Below are 20,814 nucleotides of genomic sequence, written 5' to 3' on the forward strand. Positions count from 1 at the left end.
TCAATCAGCCGGAGTATGACGGTGACATAACTTCCTGTCAGCTCCCAGCCAGCATCCCTAGGTGTGCCCCATACGGGATAAAAGAGGGCGGACAATATGGATCCCAGAAGGGTTTGTCCAAATTGTTAAAAGAAGAGGAACATTTTCTTTTGGTCAAGGGTTTTATTTATTATTTTCAAGTATTGTCAGCAGTTATTATCGACCTTAGCAATCATTAGAACTTTAGTACTATTAGAGCAAATGGTGCCACCATTAGAACTGCGCTGGTAAACAATGAGAAAAAAAACTCAAGTCATGCAAACAAGATTATTCACATGAAGCGAAAACAAACCTGTTTAATAGCGCATACAGACACACACATATAGATCTTGAACAATAGATTCTTTTCAAACATTGTTGTGTCGTACTCCGGGCCCTGGGTGCAGGCCAGGTTTTCTCTCTCTCTCCTCAGCAGGGATGGACGGGCAGGTGCACTACACCTGAGCTGATTACCGCCCTTCTTAAGGAGCTGGAACCAGGAGTCAGTTCGTTTGGTACAGACCAAACCTAACCTTGTTCCTGTGACTCTAAACTCTAGCCTAAACTAAACTCTAGCCTAAACTAAACCCTAGCCTAAACTAAATCCTAGCCTAAACTCTGCTCTCGCACCTTTCTTACAGAACCTGTGTCTCTGACCCTGAGACCCAGCCTGGAACCACAGACCTTGGATCCCCGTCTGAATGCAACCAGGAACCAGAGAGGGTTCTCGGGCCTATCCACCGCTCAGCCCTCCTACCTGCGCTCACCTGCCTGTCCACGCTCGAACCATCTACCAGGGAGAGAGTACTGGTCCAGCACTCGGACCACTGGAGACACTCCCCCCAAAATTCGGACCCCTGCCACTCTCCAGTGAGTAATCAACCCCGCACTATCCTCCAGCAACTATTGCCATTCATTCACCAGTCTCCCCATGTTCTCAGCAGAAGCCCAGAAGAACCAGACCAGACCAAACCAGACCAGACCAGACCAGACCAGACCAAACCAGACCAGACCAGACCAGACCAGACCAGACCAGACCAGACCAAACCAGACCAGACCAGACCAGACCAGACCAGACCAGACCAGACCAGACCAGACCAGACCAGACCAGACCAAACCAGACCAGACCAAACCAAACCAGACCAAACCAGACCAGACCAAACCAGACCAAGCCAGACCAGACCAGACCAAACCAGACCAAACCAGACCAGACCAGACCAGACCAGACCAGACCAAACCAGACCAGACCAGACCAGACCAGACCAAACCAGACCAGACCAGACCAGACCAAACCAAACCAGACCAGACCAAACCAGACCAAACCAGACCAGACCAGACCAGACCAAACCAGACCAGACCAGACCAGACCAGACCAAACCAGACCAGACCAGACCAGACCAAGCCAGACCAAACCAGACCAAGCCAGACCAGACCAGACCAGACCAAACCAGACCAAACCAGACCAGACCAGACCAGACCAAACCAAACCAAACCAGACCAAACCAGACCAAGCCAGACCAGACCAGACCAGACCAGACCAGACCAAACCAAACCAGACCAAACCAGACCAAACCAGACCAGACCAGACCAAACCAGACCAAGCCAGACCAGACCAGACCAAACCAGACCAAACCAGACCAGACCAGACCAGACCAAACCAAACCAGACCAGACCAGACCAGACCAAACCAAACCAGACCAAACCAAACCAGACCAGACCAGACCAGACCAGACCAAACCAGACCAGACCAGACCAGACCAGACCAGACCAGACCAAACCAAACCAGACCAGACCAAACCAGACCAAGCCAGACCAGACCAGACCAGACCAAACCAGACCAAACCAGACCAGACCAGACCAGACCAGACCAGACCAGACCAGACCAGACCAGACCAAACCAAACCAGACCAAACCAGACCAAACCAGACCAGACCAGACCAGACCAAACCAAACCAGACCAGACCAAACCAGACCAAGCCAGACCAGACCAGACCAGACCAAACCAGACCAAACCAGACCAGACCAGACCAGACCAGACCAAACCAGACCATACCAGACCAGACCAGACCAAACCAAACCAGACCAAACCAGACCAAACCAGACCAGACCAGACCAGAGCAAACCAGACCAGACCAGACCAGACCAGACCAGACCAGACCAGACCAAACCAGACCAGACCAGACCAGACCAGACCAGACCAGACCAGACCAGACCAGACCAGACCAGACCAAACCAGACCAGACCAGACCAGACCAGACCAGACCAGACCAGACAGCTTCCAGTTCAGACCCACCATCTGTTTCAATAAACCTTTTAACCTGCAACCCGCCTCTGGTTCAGAGTCACCTTCAATTATCACCTGTTGAGAATAACCTACATGTCACATGCATGCTTAAAGTTGAACACTCTTATTCAATATATACTAGATTACTGGTATTATTGAGACTGTCCATCATGGAAGACCTGCCCACCTGGGTTTGAACCGGCAACTTTTCTGTTCCCACCTCAGTCACGGGCTCCAGTTAACCACTTTGAGAAGCGTTTTCCGTATCTTTATGTGTGATTCCGTGGATGGATCCATTTCTTTTAAGTGTCCCTAAATAAAAAGCATAGATAGAAAATGTATTAGTGTTTTACTTTTAGTAAAATGTAACATTAATAAGATTTGCCCCCCCCCCCCCCCCCATGGGGCAAACATGCTTGCAGAGATCTGCCAAAATAAAAGCACTCTTTATTATGAACACATAGTAGATTCTTGTTTTTCATCGAAAACATCCATCTATATAAAACTACTGATATAAGAAAGGTTTTATCACCGTAGAGTTATTTTGTTAATATTGTTTGAAATGCAAACAATATTAATTAGAAATTTTGTAAGCTCTCTAAACTAAGCTGTTAAGACATTGAAGGAATAATATTGGAATAAACCAAAAATGTAAGTCTCAGTTAATAACCTAAAAGGTTACTAAAAATAAACAAAAGGTGTTTGATAACCGAAATAAATAAAAAAATGTTTAAAAAAATGTTGAAAAGAAAAGAAACTAATATTGACCATAGACAACATCGAAGGCAACCAATTGACGGGACACGAGGAATCGCGTTGCTCGCCGTATTGCATCATCTGAGGACGCTCCTCCCATTTCTGCAACCATGGAAACCTTAAGTATAATGACAATTACAAGACAACGTTTGAAGATCAGGATGCATGAAACATTTTGTTTTTATTAATAGATCTGTTATAGTTTCACACATATAAAGCTTAATTTTATACATGGACAAAATGTTTATAAATGCATCAGTTTAAGGTCGGCCCGTTACGAGAACAGACAAAACTTATTGTCATTAAAACGTTTTGAGACCATTTTAAATAACAAGAGTAAGAAGACTTTCTCAAAGATCTATGAACTTTAAAATCTAATGAATAATGAGCAATGCAACTGGAAGACAATTTAAATATAGTCTTGTAAACAAATGTGTACTAATAGAAACAGAAAAACCATAAATCATGGAAATTTGTTTTAATTTATGATGAGATAAGTTAATTAATTGCTTACTGCAACCAGATTAATTTAATGTTAATTTTTAAGGAACAAAAATGTAACTTACAACTCCAGACATGACGTCTGAGTCACCCAGCTTCTCATTCATGCTCAGGAGATCATTGATTGGAAAAACAACTGCTCCTCCTCCAGGCGGTTCAACCAGCGGTGAGGCAGGTTTCTGTCTCAGCAAAGTATTCAGCAACTGTCCGTGTAGTTTTAGTGTTTCTCTGACCTCCTTAAGAAGTGTAACTAGACGTGTAAACATCAAGCTGGAGCCGTTCCTGCTCCATAAAGTCCCAGGACTCATAGAAGGACTTGCAGTGTGGAGCTGGTTCTCTGCCGGCGCTTTCCGGGGCGTCTCTTTCTGTGCACACCCAGACTATACACTTTTCAGGCAGATCTAATTGTGGTTCCCAGGGAGGAGAAGATGGAACTTCATTCTCCGAAGAGTCCACACCATCTTCACTTGATGATAATAAACACCTTTTTTTGGAGGATCTGAAATGATAAATCAGAATTTAAAAAGTGGCAAGAGTTGGTAAAGAAAAGGCTGAGGTCTATTTAAACTACTTTAGGACTTTATTTCAAGTTCATTATGAGAGATGCAGAAAAAAGATCTTAACAGGATCCAAAGGATAAGAAAAAAATACAGCTATGTAAAATCAACAGGGAAGAAAGTTAGGAAAATGGTAATTAATTGAATTCATTTAAAGTAGGAATGTGGGGAAAAAATACAGTAAAAGTCAGAAGTACTGGCATTTCTTCCTGAGTAGTTTCCTATTTTAACCAAGATGTTGCTCCTTTAAGCCCTGAAGGATAAGGAGGAAAAGGTAAAGCCAGGAGAACCAAATGGGTAAAGGAATAGAGAGCAGCTCGAATGGCAACTAGGAAGGCAGAAGATTGAAAGTTTAAAGTTTTAAGTCCCGGTTCCACTCTACCTTCTCTTCTGGGATAAGATTATTATCTGCTCTTGCAGGCTTTCGTCATGCTTCTCCATAGCAGTCTTTACAAAATACTTTTTTTTAACAATTAACACATTTATAAATGTAAAGCTAAAATTTTTCATACAAGTAAATGTTTATCACCTGCATTTCCAAAGACAGGTACACTGCATATCTTCCAGGAAGCATCTGGCTGCAGGTGTTGCTTTAGTGACATTTATACCGAGGCCAGAAGCACTGAACCTTGTTTTCATCTGTAAACCAACATGATGGGATAATATCCACCAACCTCTTTCCCTCTGTTGACTCTTCACTGAATTACATGACGCTGAAGGACATCATGGAGGTTCATATTAGTAGTCATGTAAGTGAGGAAAGACAACATGGCCGTCCTGCAAAGGAAGGCCTACCAGTTTTTTGTCAGGCTTTTCACCGATACGCCATAAAGATGGTCAGAAAGTTGCGTAACACTTCTGATTCCCAGACAAGATGAATCGATAAGGTATCTGCAGAAACAGCCTTCTAGTTCATAAAATCGACGCATGGCTCCAGATAACAACTGGATTATAGTCCTTACTACAGCAACTTTCCCATCAACATCAAAAGTTATCTCCTGTGCAACATGATATGACAGTTGGCTCACGTCTGTACTGCCTGACCTGCATGGGTGCAGGAAAGTTGGACAACATGAATGTGGAGTTTGAGCTTTATTCTGTCTTCCTTCTTCTCCCTGAATGGGCTTTTCAGCTAAACGCCAGACGATTTGTTGGAGAGGGTTAGGGTTAGGAAACTAACGAAATTAGTCTTTGTACAAGTCGCTTCAATGTCCCAAGATAATTTTCAAACAGAAAAAATGAAATATTGTCCAAGGCGCCATATTTTCTGGCATCATCAGCTAAATGTATGAGACAGTGGGTGTTGTAGACCAAGTTTTCTGTTTCATGTAACTTCAAAATTGGCAACATAACAGTTTTCCAGCATAGTTGCAGTATTTACAGCACAAAACAGGACTGAGAAGAATTCTCATTGCTATAGAGAACAACAGGAAGTTGTTGTATGTTTGTGCTGATAGTCGTTCTTGAAGAACCACTGGTACGGTGTGCAACAGAAATGGTGGGAATTCTGTTGCCTTCCATTGACTGTATTCCATCAGTAAACGGTGTTTTATTGAACAAATTCTTGGAAGGTGATTTCTGTCTGATTTCAAGTGATTATAAGTAATTTGTTACTTAAGTAACAAATGTGTGAACTTTTGACCCCACTGCTGTTCTAGCAGCATGGATTCTACCAGAAGCAATAGTAGATCTGTCACTAATAGAAAAGAAACTAGATCAATCGTACACGATAGATAGTAATTTAGTACAGTTACATTAAGACAATTATTATCAATATATTCAAATTTATAGATGCATCAAAAATAACAAGGAATAGCTTTTGTAAAACCAGAATTAAATATAAAAATAGGAAAAGGAATTTCAGATGTATTATCAGGGTAAACAGGGGAAATATTGGCAATAATATTAGCTTTACAGTCGGTAGAAGATATAAAACCATTAAAACTGTCATTTGTTCAGATTCAAGCTCTGCATTATTAAGTTTAAAATATAATCAATCAGATAATAGGATGGACATTCTATTGGAAATTTTTCATTCATTATCCGGACTAAAAATCTGTGTTTGATAGTTTTATTTGTGTGGCTTCCAGCACAGATTGGACTAGAAGGAAACCAGAGGCAGATAAATGGCAAAGAGAGCAGTTCAAAATTATTTAGGTTTACAGTTAAAACAAGTAAATCAGAGGGAAGGAGTTTTATTTAAAAAAAAACCCCTGAAAAATGGCAAAAAAAAAAGGTGGGATGAAGAAAAACCGGAAGATGGTTTTATAAAATTCAGAAGATAGATAGAAAAGGAAGAAATGGAAGCAGAATAGAAAGGTGGAGAGAGAGATAACGAGGCTAAGCAAACAGGACTTAATTAAACATGTTCTATAAATCAAAGCAAACTACTGGAACATATGAAACAACAGAACATGTTATACTGGAATATCATCAATATGAAAGAGAGAGAAGATATGAGGAGAGAGTTTGAATGAAAAGATTCATTTATTAATGAAAAGATTCATTTTTACTTTGAGGAAGAATTTGGGAAGTAAACATTTACAAATAATAATTCGATTTTTAAAGAAAACTAAATGATTTCATAGAATTTGATTATAGAGAGGGTGAATGTGTTTATCATGTAGAATATAAAGTTATGTATAAAGCATGTAGGGCTTTTTGTTTTCTTTTTTCCTTAGAAATTATAAATATGTTTATTAGTAGATAATCCGTCACGAACCACACTCCACACCAGTAGGTGGCGGTAATGCTACTGAATGTTTGTTGCCAACCGCCGTCAAATCCGACAAGAAGAAGAAGCTAATGACGTCATGAGCATTGGCTACGTGGAAGCCGGAAGTACCGCAGCTGCTTCCAGGTAGGCTTGTCCCAACAGCTGAAGGATGATGGCCGGGGACCCCGTGCTGTCCCTCCGGGTGTCCGACATTAAGGACCCCGCGGCTCTGTTCGAGCGCTACACCACCGAGGACATCCGCAGGATCGAGCGCAAAGTCTGCGGGGAGATCGAGCAGAAGAAGGAGGAGCTGAGGCAGATGGTGGGGGAGCGCTACCGGGACCTGATCGACGCCGCGGACACCATCGGGGAGATGCGCCAGTGCTCCGGGAGCCTGGTGGAGTCCATCCAGGACATGCAGCGCTACTGCCGCACGCTGAAGCAGAGCAGAGCCGGCAGGCAGGAGGTACCGCTCATCCACACCTCCACCTCACACTGCAGGACACAACGTCACTGTTTGATCTGTGTCCAGAACCAGGACCGGGACCAGAACCAGGACCAGCAGAAGTTCTACACCATGGCCTCCCAGATCAAGCTCCTCCTAGAAATCCCGGAGCTCATCTGGAGCTCCATGGAGGCCTCCCAGTACCTCCAGGCCACCCAGCTCTACCTGCTCTGCTGCCATCTGCAAAGCCTGCTGCAGCTGGAGGCTGCAGGGGGGCTCTACAGCCCAGTGCTGGCCCGCTTTCCCATCCTGGTCCGCCAGGTCGCCACAACCGGACACTTCAGGTACTGAGGAGCCAGTCAGTGCAGGTCACCCCCCCCCATCAGTGCAGGTCCCTCCTATCAGTGGAGGTGGTAGGACGTCTAGTGTCCCATTGTGTAACCTCTCCTTGGTGACTCTTGAATATTCCTCTCTGATTATTTTGCAACTTGCAGAGTTCGCTCCTCCTGCACATTTTTGGAGCAGTGATCTCCCCATAGTGTCCAATGTAATCCTCCCAGTGCGATAGGAGACTCGCTTTGAGGAAACTACGGTTGTAGCTCACTGGCTGCCCTGCTCTGCTGTCTGTTTTGTAGAATAAATAATCCGCAGACGAGTTATTAATCTGGAAACTGAAGGGGGTGGAGTGGTTCTCCAGCCTCAGCACTGATGGGGCATTTACATCTGGAAAGGGATCCATGAGTTGATGAGTACTGCGGGGGGGGGGGGGGGGGGGGGGGGCTGCAGGCTGACGATAATGTTCGTATCTGTGGGATTTCTAGTGTTAATGTTGGAGGCACTAGTGGACTTGAGGAAAACCGTGATGGGGAGGCTCCGTGTCTGGAGCCTGAAACCCATCAGTTATTTTTTGATTCGTTGCCCAATAACAAACCCTGAAATGTAGGAGAGCAAGCCCCTCCCCCTTTTCTTGGCCTTCCAAGCAATGCTTTGCAAAGTCCTGAAGTTTTGCCTCCCCATATAAAACAGTTGCTGGAAGCTTTGCTCATTTCTAAGGAGGAAACAGACGAGGCGCTCTGTGCTCTGCTGGCAGGGTGCTGAGACTGACCGCCTCATTCTGGTTCCTTTCTAACTCTGATACACCTCCACAGGTCGACCATCCTGCTGGACAGCAGGTCTCTCCTCCGGGGCCGCGCCGTGTCCGACCAGGCCATCGCCGAGGCGCTGGTCTCCACCATGCTGCTGGAGGGCAGCTCGCCGCGCCAGGCTCTGGCTGACTTCCTGTTGGCCAGGAAGGCCTCCATCCATCAGCTGCTGAACCAACCACAGCACGGTACGGTTCCTCTATTTACCAAATGAAACAAAAACATGATAGCAGGAGGATCAGATCTCTGAGCTGAGAACGGGTCCAGCTTTAGGGCGGGACCTATGAAGCCGTTAACGGGTCACACGGTATCACGGTAGCGAGGCCTTGGCCGTCATCAATTTTGGCCCCTCCCCTAAATGAATCACGTCTCGACACGCCCTTCGGGGAAACGCCCCCTCCATTACTCGACTCGCGCTTAGAAACCTGGTCTCATCTCATGACATCACTACCTTTTAGTAAACAGGCAGGAAAACTGGAAGGTAATCAGACTAAAGGTGGAATTCCTCCAGTTACCTTGAATTACCTGTTTGGTCGTCACTTTGTAGACGTGTGATTCTAAGCCAGTGATTGTACTCCAGGTGCTGGGATCAAGGCCCAGGTGTGCAGCCTGGTGGAGCTGCTGGTCACCACGCTCTTCCAGGCCTATGCTGTCTTCTACCTTCCTCCTGACGGGGCCCTCCGGCCAGCAGAGGGAGCTCTCAGCTGTGGGATGCTCTTCTCCACCTTGGAGAATGTGACCTCCTCCAGTCCTGCAGGTAAATCTTCCTCTGCTTCCTGCTGGAAGTGGAAGGAAGGCCTCTGAAGTCTCCTCTGTCCTCAGGGAGGGGCAGGAAGGTTCTGCAGGAGGAGTGGAGCACCGGCGGCTGGTTCCGGCACCTCCCTCCATCCATCACAGAGTTCCAGCCCAGCCTGCAGAGCCTGGCTCAGCCCATCCTGACGGAGCAGCTCCGGGACACCCTGCAGCAGTGGATCAACACGTGAGGAACCTCCTCCCCAATCATACTGGGTTTACTGGGAACACCACTGTGAAGCGGGAGGGAAACGGTTCTTTGATCCAGTTCTTTGACTAGGCCACTGTGAGCCGGTCTGGATCTACAGGCTTTCCTTCGGTCGCATGGAAGTGCAAAATAATAATATTAATTTATCTGAGACGAGCTGGGGGGGGGCGGCGTTAATTTCATCAACGATGACGAAAATATTGAAGACGACGAGACGATAACGCACAAAAATAGTTTCCAGAAAATAAAAATATGACAAAAATAATTATTAATTATTATTAATAATTATTTTCGTCAACGAGACTAAGACAGATAAAATTTACGATCCATTGACGGATAGACATTAAGAAATGTTATTGTTTATAATTCATTTGTAATTGTTAATAAGTGTGTCTTAAACTTCAGAGAAGATTCGGCGTTCTCAACAAACGGATTTCCTTAAATACTTTAATTGTTGTCATTTTCCTCTTGAGGAACTAGAGGAAGCAGAACAAACTTTAGAGTCTGTCCTCTCAGTCCTGCTGTCCATAAAGGAGGAGATCAGCAACCTTACTGTGAGGGATTGCTGAAGAGTCAATGAGTCGATGCAATCAGCTGGTTTTCCTTAGATAGAAAACTTTGAATCAATCTGACTGGATGATCTGGTGAACTGGAAAGTGACCTGAGATGACATGATGGGAATTGGAGCTATAGAAATAAACTGAATAGAATTAAAAGCTGTAGCAAAGCATTCTGGGATATATCTGCTCATCTAGTGACCGTGGATGATCACTACCTTCCAACGGTCACTGTCGGAAATTTGGAGTCTGCTCCGTTTTCGTCCACTAGACATTTGGAAACTCATTTAAAATGGCAGAAGCTCCATATAGTGACTCAGCTGTTGGCTTAAAGGTGCTGAAGGGTGCAAACCCACAATGCATTGCGGTGTGACATCACACTGCTAGGCTCTGTACCCCAACCTTGACCATGTAGCTCTAGTTGGACCAGATGCTGTCAGTCCCAACAGGCCCACTGCTTAGTACTCTCCATCCACTGCTCTGCCCCGCCCCTCGGCATAATGCTGCCACCACCGTGTTTCTCTGTGTGAATGTTTGTTCCTGCTGATGTTGAGTGAGCAGGGCAGCGCCCCCTGATGGTTTCTTGTAGCGGTGGCTTCTCCTGGATCCGTGGCGCTCCTCCAGGGTCTCCTGGTTAAGACAGCTGGATTTTATGACATCATAGCCCTTCCTCTTCACGTTTGTTTTCGGTTTCAGCATAAAAGGTTGAAGGTTGTGAATAAAATGTCTTCCTCGTTGAGGAGATGTTTAGGATGGAAGCTAACTGAGACTAATGAGTTCATCCGTTTCTGACCTCAGCTGCAAACAGGACATCTGTCGCGGCGTCGGCGCCCTGCTGGTCTACGTGAAGAGCCTGAAGGCGCTAGCCGCCATCCGAGATGCCGTGTGGGACCTTCTATCCTCAGACTCCATCAGTCAGCACTGGGGGAGCATGTGCCAGCAGCTGCTGGGGCGCCCCCTGGCTGTGTGGGAGGACTTCTTACAGCAGCTCTTCCTCCAGCGCCTGCAGGTCGGTTCTCCTTCAGCTGCACAGGAACCAAAGCATTTATGGTTTGAGTTGAATCTGTTTCCGTTTCTCTAGACCATCATCAAAGAGGAAACCCAGGCCATCGCAGAGATGTCGGTGCAGCTCCTCACCTCAGCTGTGAGAGACCTGGAGGGCCCCCAGTCCTCCTCCGGCCGCGGCGCTCAGTACGAGGTGGACGTGGCGTCCTTCCTGTGGTCGGAGGCTCCGGGGGACCTGCTGAGCGATGTGGCCTGGGTCAGCGTGGCGCAGCGGGGGGGCCAGCAGCAGCAGAGGAGCGGCCTGGCCATGAAGACCCAGGCTCTGACCCCCTGTGTTCAGAACTTCTGCTCCTCTTTGGATGCGAAGCTTAAAGCGCGGCTTGATGACCTGCAGCACTACCTTCCCTCCCAGGATGCAGGTATTGCTGATTTATGCAGAGCATCAAACTGGGATTAGAGCTGCAGACATAGATCACCTCAATGTTTCATCTGAGTATCAAAGATGGCTGCAATGAAACGGGTTAGACCGGGGGGGGCTGCAGGTAGGGATGTCACCATACTAAACTTTTCAACTCGATACGGAGACTCAGGAAAATATTCGATACTCGATGCCAGAAGGATAAAAACAAAGAAAATTCTACAGAAATATTTTCATGAATAAATAAAATACAATAAATAATATTTTGAAGTTGTTTGCTGTGAACAATATTAAGCGAGCTTGATAAAAAACGTATCAAACTAAAATGAAGTGTTCCTTCCATGGCTTTGCTTTGCAGACATAATGACACGAGCCAAACTAGTTAACAAACTAAAATCATTCTCAGCAGCTGTTACAGAAAAAAAAGTCTAAACTGAAAAGTGCGTAGAATTATTCAACCACTCAGTGTTCAGAAAGAGCATGTTCCTCTATTCTGCGCTTTAGATGAATGACTGCTGATGGTAGCTCTGTATCCATAGCTGCTGCCTCCTCTCCCTCCCATCATGGAGCTCAGCCGTCATGCTGAGGAACCACTCTATGATCCAGCTGTGTTCATAAAGCTGCAGGATAGCAGCACTGGAGGCCTGGACTCCTGGTTTATCTGCAGAAGCTCCAGAACCAAATGCAGCAAGAATCACATTTAGAAGTCTAGGTTCTCCATCTTAGGGCGAAATCTGCAGACGTTAAAATCAAGGAGATTTCCACCAAAGGAAGCTATGAGGAGCCGCCAGCTGACTGACGGACTCCATCTCTGATTCTGTGCTCAGCAGGTTCCCGCTCCTCCTCCGGACCTCCTGACTCCTCCTCCTTTAACCGCTACACGGACTCCCCGGCGGTGGAGGAGGCTCTGCGGGAAGGCTGCGTCACCTGCGTTCGCCACATCCTGTTCTCCATACGCTCTGAGCTGGACCCGGCTCCGGCCCGCCTCGGCTCCGTCCTGTTCATGGCCAGATTGTGCCAGTCGCTGAGCCAGCTCTGCCCCAGCCTGAAGCAGTGCATCCTGGGAACACAGAGCTCCAGGGAGGCGGCGGTGAGTGGGACCCCCAGGCAGGGCAAGAAGCTGAGCAAATCCAAGGCTGCTGCCGAGGTCAGCCCGGAGCAGGCCAAGTGGGCGGGGCTAAAGGAGGAGCTTCTGGGCTGCAGCATGGAGGCATACCGGATCTGGAGCTCCGCCCGTGCTAAGGTCAGAGTGATGAAGTGCTGGTTGGTTCCCTGTAGCGGAGGATGCAAACTGAAGCTGTGCTTCCACAGGGGCTGACGGAGAGGTTCGCCGCCGCCCTGCTGGCCGAGTCCGCTGGAGCCGTGCTGACGGCTGCAACAGGCTGGGAAGATCTGGAGATTCAGGAAGAGTCTGAGTCCGGGAGCAACGTCACGTCAAAGATCCGCCTCCCGGTCCAGGTCAGACACCTGCCGCAGTCAGGAGGCCAGCTCGGGTTCGGTTCTGACCAGTGGTGTAGTTTATGTGATGCACGGGTATACGCTAGACCCACTAGAAAGGCTTGTGAATTTCCGTATAACCACTTAAAACGCACAATAATGCTGCGTTCACACCGGGCGCAGCAGGAGCAGCGAGTTTACATGCAAAGTCAATGGTTGACGCGCGTCTAGGCGCAGCAAAAGGTCCCGCAGCGCTTTCATGCATCTGACGCGCCGCAAACGCGCTGCTGCTCAAGATGGATAAATTGAACTTTAGCTGCTGGATATCAACCAATCAGAGCAGCTGATGTGGGAGCTGGCAGGGAGTCAGACGCAGCCCTGCTGATGCAGAGCGCTATGATCACTCCTCTGGAACAGTTTATTAACGCCTAAATTAACTTCAAATGTAGAAACCTGCCGGCAGAATATGTTGGCTTTTATTATCCTGCTGCCTGCAGTTTGGATGACGTTCATGAAAACCGCTTCCAGCCGCCGCCGCGAACCGCGAGGAGGCGACCGGGCCCGCCGGTCTGGGGGGGTCTGAGCGGCTCAGACAGAAATAATATTGGAAGGCAGGATGGTAATCTGGATGAACTGACTGCACTGATGAAGTTATCAGGTGGATTTTCCACTTAAAAACATTAAAACGACTTTATTCCCACTGATCACAGCAAATATAGCTGCAGGCAGAGAAAGGATCGAGCAGAAGCCTGAAAACCTTCAACCTCTGATCACTTGCATGCAAACCATCCCATGCAGCACAGCTGAGTGAGAAACAGGGTTCAGCTTGATGAACAATATCTGTTGTTGTCAAACATATTTCACCTGATGATGATCAGTAGAAATGAGCCTCCTGTTAATCTAATGAACTCAGGAAGTTTGTGACATCATGGTTAAGAAACCATCGCTCTGCAACAGAAACCAGCAGACGAGTGAAACAGCCTCAAAACTAACATGTCTGGAACTTTTTATAGACAGTTTTAACCTGCATAGAGCTTCTGTTCCTGCATGTAGTACTTGATACTTAATGTAAGCTCTGTTTTATAGATTCTACGTCTTTTCAGTACAAAGCCAGCTGTAGCACAGTTTGTTGATTCAAATGTAAGCAACAGAGAAATGAAGCAATGTTAAATGTTCCCATTGCACTTACTGGTGTGCTTCTTTCTAAGCACAGTTTACCCACTGCAGTAATGCAGACTGCACCACTGGTTCTGACTCTTTCCTCCCCTGCAGCCCTCCTGGTTCGTGCAGACTCTGCTGTTCCAGCTGTGCGTGGAGGTGAACAGGGTGGGGGGTCATGCCCTCCCCCGGCCCACCCTGCAGGAGCTGCTCCAGGCCTGTCTTCATCAAGCTCTTCATCATTATGGCGTCCTCTCGGAGCGAATGCGGGATGGGGTGAGTGGAACGCCAAAGGTTCTGACTTTAAAGCGTCGGCCCCTCCTCTTCCTCTGACACCCTCAATATTTTACACTTTGTCACAAAAAACACCAAGTCCAGTGTTGATGTGGATCAGAACCTCCTCTCCGACCCGTCTGCTGGGTTTCCTGGTCTCTAAAGAACCTCTGAGGCCAGAACCAGAACTAGTGAAGACGTTTCCTTAATCCGTTATAAAGCCAACCAAAGGTTCAGGCTGTGGTGTGACCACATGTGGAGGAAGTAGGAAGGCGTTGGTACGGAGCAGTCAGAAGGTACCTGCTCATCTCTCTGCGTCTCTCTCACCAGGAGGGGGCGCTCCCAGTCACCCAGAACCGAGCCCTGCAGCTGCTGTTCGACCTTCGTTACCTCAACACCACACTGAGCAGCAGGCTGGAGGAGGGGAAGACCTCCAGGTCTCAGCAGGACCCCAGGTAGGAACCTGCAGCGGGGGGGGGTTGGGTCCTACAGGTCCATCTACTTATGCTTTGACATCCTGGGAAATGATGGGAGCATCACATTTGATCAGAGTTGGATTATTTACTGTTTACGTCTGACTGAGGCTCTTTCCATTCATTTTTCAAGGTGCCATGGTGTCAGTGTTACCAATTCAATTATTCTATTCAGTTTATTTCTATAGCTCCAATTCATCTCAGGTCACTTTCCAGATCAACCAGATCATCCAGTCAGATTGATTCAAAGTTTTCTATCTAAGGAAAACCAGCTGATTGCATCGACTCATTGACTCTTCAGCAATCCCTCCCACTAAGGTTGATGGTTTTGTTGATGGGGTTGCTAGCAGCATCTGAGGTAGTCATGGATGTTAGATCCAGTTCCAACCAGGTTATTTAAGGAGGTATTCCCTTTGATCTCCTCCTCCATTTTAGATGTGATTAATCTATCTCTGTTACAGGGATATGTACCTAAAGCTTTTAAGATTGCTGTAATTAAACCTCTGCTTAAGAAACCGTCTCTTGACCCAGATGACTTGGTCAATTATAGACCTATATCCAATCTTCCTTTCTTATCTAAAATTCTTGAGAAAGTAGTTGCCAAACAAGTTTGCGATCACTTCCACCATAATGAACTTTTTGAAGAGTTTCAGTCTGGCTTTAGAGCTCATCATAGCACTGAAACAGCTCTGGTGAAAGTCACTAATGATATTCTCATGGCCTCAGATAATGGACTTGTATCTGTGCTCGTCCTGTTGGATCTCAGTGCTGCATTTGATACAGTTGACCATAATATTCTTTTAGAAAGACTTGAATATTTTGTTGGAATTAAAGGAACAGCTCTAGACTGGTTTAAATCTGATCTATCTGATCGAATTCAGTTTGTTCATGTTAATGATAGATCTTCAACACGCTCAAAGGTTACCTGTGGAGTACCACAGGGATCAGTGCTAGGACCAATTCTCTTTACTTTATACATGTTATAGTCTTTGGACCAGGTCACTTTCTGGTCCTAGAGAGACTTCTGGTGGTTCACCTCAGCAACCAGACAAGCAGCAATTAGGACCCCCTGCAGTTCGCTTATCGCCATGGAGATGGGGTTGATGATGTCATCATCCACCTGCTTTAATCAACCCACTGTCATTTAGCCAAGGCAGGCAGCACTGTGAGGATCATGGTCTTTGATTTCTCCTGATTCAGCCTGACTGACTGTGAGAGAAACTCCAGCAGACTCAGGTGGAGCATCAACAACCAGCTGGATCAAAGACTACCTGACAGACAGACCACAGCTTGGTAGACTGAAGGCTCAGCTGGCTGATCCAGCAGCACAGGGGACGGTACTCTCTCCATTCCTCTGTTCACCTCTGGCTTCCAGGACCAGACAGAGTCCTGTCATCTGCAGGAATCCTGGGATGACTCTGCAGTCATTGGGAGCATCAAAGATGGAGCAGAAGCTGAGGACAGAGAGCTGGTGAAGCGCTTTGTGGCATGGTGTGGAAACAATCATCTGATCCTGGAGGTCAACAAAACAAAGAGATGATCTCAGAAGAAACAGGAACAAGTTGAATCCTGTTAACATCCTGGGAGAAGAAGTGGAGGAGTAGAAATCCCTCGGTGTTCACCTGGACATCAACCTGGACTGGAGACACAACCTGAAAGCCGTCTGCAAGAAGGGACAGAGCAGACTGGACTTCTAGAGGAAGCTGAGGTCCTTCAGAGGCTGCAGATCTTCTATCAGTCTGCTGAGGAGAGTCTGGTCTCTGATTAGGTCCCTGGAAATGTGTTTAATGTGGTGAAATATTGAGGAGGACTGAACTCTGTAGAGTCATGGAGCGGTGGCTCCAGGTCAGCAGGGGGCAGTATGGCTCCCTCCGATGCTGGTTTCTTCAGGAGTTTCTTTAACATCTTTAAAATGATTCTGTTTCTCTTTCCTAGATTCCTCCAAATCTGTGATTGGCTGGAAAGCTTCATTGATCCATTCGACCTGGACGTCTTTACGCCTCCACTGAACGCCAACCTTAACCGGCTGAGCCAGAGGACCTCGGTACAGCTAAACATGCATCACAGCTCGGCCCTGAACCGGTCGGTCTCAGAGCTCGGCCCTGAACCGGTCGGTCTCAGAGCTCGGCCCTGAACCGGTCGGTCTCAGAGCTCTGCCCTGAACCGGTCGGTCTCAGAGCTCGGCCCTGAACCGGTCGGTCTCAGAGCTCGGCCCTGAACCGGTCGGTCTCAGAGCTCGGCCCTGAACCGGTCAGTCTCAGAGCTCGGCCCTGAACCGGTCGGTCTCAGAGCTCGGCCCTGAACCGGTCGGTCTCAGAGCTCGGCCCTGAACCGGTCGGTCTCAGAGCTCGGCCCTGAACCGGTCGGTCTCAGAGCTCTGCCCTGAACCGGTCGGTCTCAGAGCTCGGCCCTGAACCGGTCGGTCTCAGAGCTCGGCCCTGAACCGGTCGGTCTCAGAGCTCTGCCCTGAACCGGTCGGTCTCAGAGCTCGGCCCTGAACCGGTCGGTCTCAGAGCTCTGCCCTGAACCGGTCGGTCTCAGAGCTCGGCCCTGAACCGGTCGGTCTCAGAGCTCGGCCCTGAACCGGTCGGTCTCAGAGCTCGGCCCTGAACCGGTCGGTCTCAGAGCTCTGCCCTGAACCGGTCGGTCTCAGAGCTCTGCCCTGAACCGGTCGGTCTCAGAGCTCTGCCCTGAACCGGTCGGTCACAGAGCTCTGCCCTGAACCGGTCGGTCACAGATCTGTCCTAAAGCAGTCAGAGAGGTCCTACAGATCAGCCTGTAAGCTGCCTGTTTTTCTGCCTGCTGTGTTTCAGGTGCTGCTTGGCCTCCTGATCGGCTCAGAGAAGCAGTTTGCTCCACGGAGCGCTGGAAGCTCTCAGGAACCCTCCAACATTCTGCCCTTGGCCAGCAGTCAGATCAGGTGAGAACCAGGCACCCAGAACCAGGCACCCAGCTGCCTCAGCAGGTCCATAAAGACCTGTGCTTCTCCAGCAGGGTCACTCTGAGGTCTTTATGGAGCTGCTCGGATCACTAAAGGGGAATAATGAGGACTGATGGGCTACTTTATAAAACAATGGCAGCCAGGAAGGGACATTTTAGGAAAATAAAGATGGTTACCCTAACCCTAACCGGTAATAGTTGCTGTAATTAAACCTCTGCTTAAGAAACCGTCTCTTGACCAAGATGACTTGGTCAATTATAGACCTATATCCAATCTTCCTTTCTGATCTAAAATTATTGAGAAAGTAGTTGCCAAACAAGTGTGCGATCACTTCCACCATAATGAACTGGATCAATCTGACTGGATGATCTGGTGAACTATAAAGAGCCTTCAGATGACATGATGTGAATTTGAGCTATAGAAATAAACTGAATTGAATTAACTAAAGCTTCAAGATTTACCCTCCAGATTCTGACTGATTTCAAATTTATTAGTAGATGAAAGAACAATTCAATTATATTCAGTTTATTTCTATAGCTCCAATTCACATCATGTCATCTCAGGTCACTTTCCAGTTCACCAGATCATCCAGTCAGATTGACTCAAAGTTTTCTATCTAAGGAAAACCAAAAAGAAGCATAGATACAAAAGGCAACTGTCAGCCAGCTCCACAGGCGGCCCCGTCCAGGAAACACACAGCAGAATGATGAAATGGGGGTCCCTATGTCCTCCAGCAGTCTAAGCCTATAGCAGCAGAACTATAGAGATAGATCAGGATAACCTGAGCCACTCTAACTAGAAGCTTTATCAAAAAGGAAAGTTTTAAGCCTAGCCTTAAAAGTAGACAGGGTGTCTGCCTCACGGACTAAAACTGGTAGTTGGTTCCACAGGAGAGGAGCCTGAGAACTAAAAGATCTGCCTCCCATTCTACTTTTAGAAATTCTAGGAACCACTAGTAAACCTGCAGATTGAGAGCGAAGTGCTCTGTTAGGAACATCAGGAACAATCAGATCTCTGATATCAGATGGAGCTTGGCCATTTAAGGCTTTATATGTGAGAAGGAGGATTTTAAATTCTATTCTGGATTTAACAGGAAGCCAATGAAGAGAAGCCAGGATAGGAGAGATATGATCTCTCTTTTTCATTTTCATCAGAACTCTGGCTGCAGCATTTTGGATCAGCTGAAGGCTTTTAACTACAGTTTGTGGACTTCCTGATAGTAAAGAATTACAATAGTCCAGCCTTGAAGTAACAAATGCATGGACTAGTTTCTCAGCATCACCCCTGGACAGGAGATTGCTCATTTTTGCAATATTCCTCAGATGAAAGAAGGAAATTCTAGAAACCTCTTTGATCTGGGATTTAAATGACAGGTCCTGATCAAAAATAACACCAAGATTTTTTACTTTATTATCTGAAATCAGTTTAATCCCATCCAGATGAAGTGACTGACTAGATTTGATATAGGTCAGAATCTGTGCTGTAAGTCAGATTCAAATGATTTATCTATTTCATTTTGTTTACATTTCTTTCCTGAACACAATGAACCTCATTTAGCGGCCGATGTGGCAGAAAATGGCGTCTCAGAGGTGGTGGCGTTTAGCACGGATTGAAAGGCAATGGGGCTGATTTCCAGCAGGGGGCAGCGTAGCTCAGCCTGAGATCTATTTCAGGATTAATTAGTGGGTCTAAGAGGAAGAGAAAACACATCCGCTTTGGGGCAAAATCCAGAATAAAATCTGTTAATCTGACAGTGAAAGAGTCAGTCATCCATATACAGGAAGGATAGACTAAATAAATAAATGGAGAAAGGAGAAACTCCAGTTTTTAGAGTTAATCCTAACCTCCACGGTGGGTTTTTAATCTGTTCTCTGCCTTTAGAACCTTCTGGTTGTGGATTTTAAAGTTGACCTTTTTATGCAGATGAAGCTTCTCAGTCATCCAGGTCAAGGTCATTCTGTTAAAGTTTAAAAACAATCCACTGGACTTTGTTTCCCAGGTTTGAAGACGTTTCGCTTCCTCTATTGTAATGTCTGGATCCGCAGTGAGTCTCTATAGAGACCAGGCTGGTATCGCTTGGAAACATGCTAATGGAAACCGTGAGCAGAATGGTTGGAAGGACGGGCAAAGAATGGAGTGTAAAAGGAATATTAGGAAATGAAGGATAATAAAGTATATTTACAGATTAAGGAAAGCATTATTTACCTTGGTTTCCATTAGCATGTTTCCAAGCAATACCAGCCTGGTCTCTATAGAGACTCACTGCGGATCCAGACATTAGAGCTGAGAAAGCTTCCTGGATGGGAAGCCAAACGTCTTCAAACTTGGGAAACCAAGTCCAGTGGATTGTTTTTAAACTTTAACGGATTGACCTTTTTATGTTGTTAAATGAAAAGCTTCTTCCCTTATTGGGCTGGAAATGACCATTATCTATTTAAACTGGGTAGAATGGACCTACGCCAGAGCAACTGGTTTCAGAACCATTCTGGTAAAACCCTCAGACCAGCAGGCCGACATTTGGTCATCAAAGGTCCAGAACTGTAGGAAAGACATGTTAAAAAAAAAAAGGTTTTTGGTAACCGTGGTAACTTATGACTGGACTGAATGGAGCCAGTGATCTGGTCTGATGATCACTGCGTCGGGTCCCTGTGGTTCCCGTGGTTCCTGTTTTTCTGTGTTTCCTGTAGTCCCTGTGGTTAATAAAGCGGTTCTGATCCTTAGTCCTCCGTCTTGTCTTGCAGGTTCGGGTTGCTGCCTCTCAGCATGTCAAATGCTCGAAAGTCCAAGTCGTCCTCCAGGGCGTCTGAGGCGTCCCAGAAGCTGGTAAGTTCTGCTGGGACCTTTGGGCCTTTTGGACCTCGCCTGTGGCGCCGTTTCTCCTCCCAGAGGTTCTGAGATTGACGCCTGCAGGCAGGTTGATGGGAGAAGTTCTGCTGTCTGGTTTGCTGTGCTGTCAGAGCAGGAACCGCTTCTCTTCTTCTCTGCATCCTGACGTTTGCTGGAAGCTGCAGAATAAACTAACAGATTTGGTTCCAGCCTTAGAAACGGACCAGCAGATCCCAGTGAGGTCTGGAATGATCCAACTGGACCTGCTGGTTCCGCCATGAAATGAGCTGGGTTTCAGAGCAGCAGG

General features: G+C 46.9%; 1 protein-coding gene across 2 annotated transcripts; it reads left to right on the forward strand.

The window, feature by feature from the left end:
• Window positions 1-6,926: 6,926 nt before the first annotated feature.
• On the forward strand, window positions 6,927-20,591 carry cog1 (component of oligomeric golgi complex 1). Of its 2 annotated transcripts, none has more exons than XM_038274586.1 (14): window positions 6,927-7,298; window positions 7,365-7,621; window positions 8,426-8,607; window positions 9,000-9,176; window positions 9,242-9,398; window positions 10,775-10,985; window positions 11,058-11,400; window positions 12,227-12,642; window positions 12,711-12,857; window positions 14,109-14,270; window positions 14,598-14,722; window positions 16,676-16,784; window positions 17,554-17,660; window positions 20,423-20,591. In XM_038274586.1, the coding sequence occupies exons 1-14, from the start codon at window positions 7,002-7,004 to the stop codon at window positions 20,574-20,576; spliced, it is 2,844 nt and encodes a 947-aa protein (XP_038130514.1). In that variant the 5' UTR covers window positions 6,927-7,001; the 3' UTR covers window positions 20,577-20,591. The 2 variants fall into 2 exon arrangements, with proteins under 2 accessions (XP_038130514.1, XP_038130522.1); XM_038274594.1 differs by having other exon boundaries at window positions 12,230-12,642.
• The last annotated feature ends 223 nt before the right edge of the window (window positions 20,592-20,814 follow it).

Source organism: Cyprinodon tularosa, unplaced genomic scaffold, assembly GCF_016077235.1.
Source record: "Cyprinodon tularosa strain WSP-4 unplaced genomic scaffold, ASM1607723v1 ctg1203, whole genome shotgun sequence".
Classification (NCBI taxonomy): Eukaryota; Metazoa; Chordata; class Actinopteri; order Cyprinodontiformes; family Cyprinodontidae; genus Cyprinodon; species Cyprinodon tularosa.

Bases quoted from the DNA above. Each gene is read 5' to 3' on its own strand.
- cog1 (XM_038274586.1), top strand. From the start codon at position 7,002: ATGATGGCCGGGGACCCCGTGCTGTCCCTCCGGGTGTCCGACATTAAG. The intron at 12,858-14,108 runs GTCAGACACCTG...CCTCCCCTGCAG, and splicing joins AGATCCGCCTCCCGGTCCAG to CCCTCCTGGTTCGTGCAGAC. The intron at 14,723-16,675 runs GTAGGAACCTGC...TCTCTTTCCTAG, and splicing joins AGGTCTCAGCAGGACCCCAG to ATTCCTCCAAATCTGTGATT.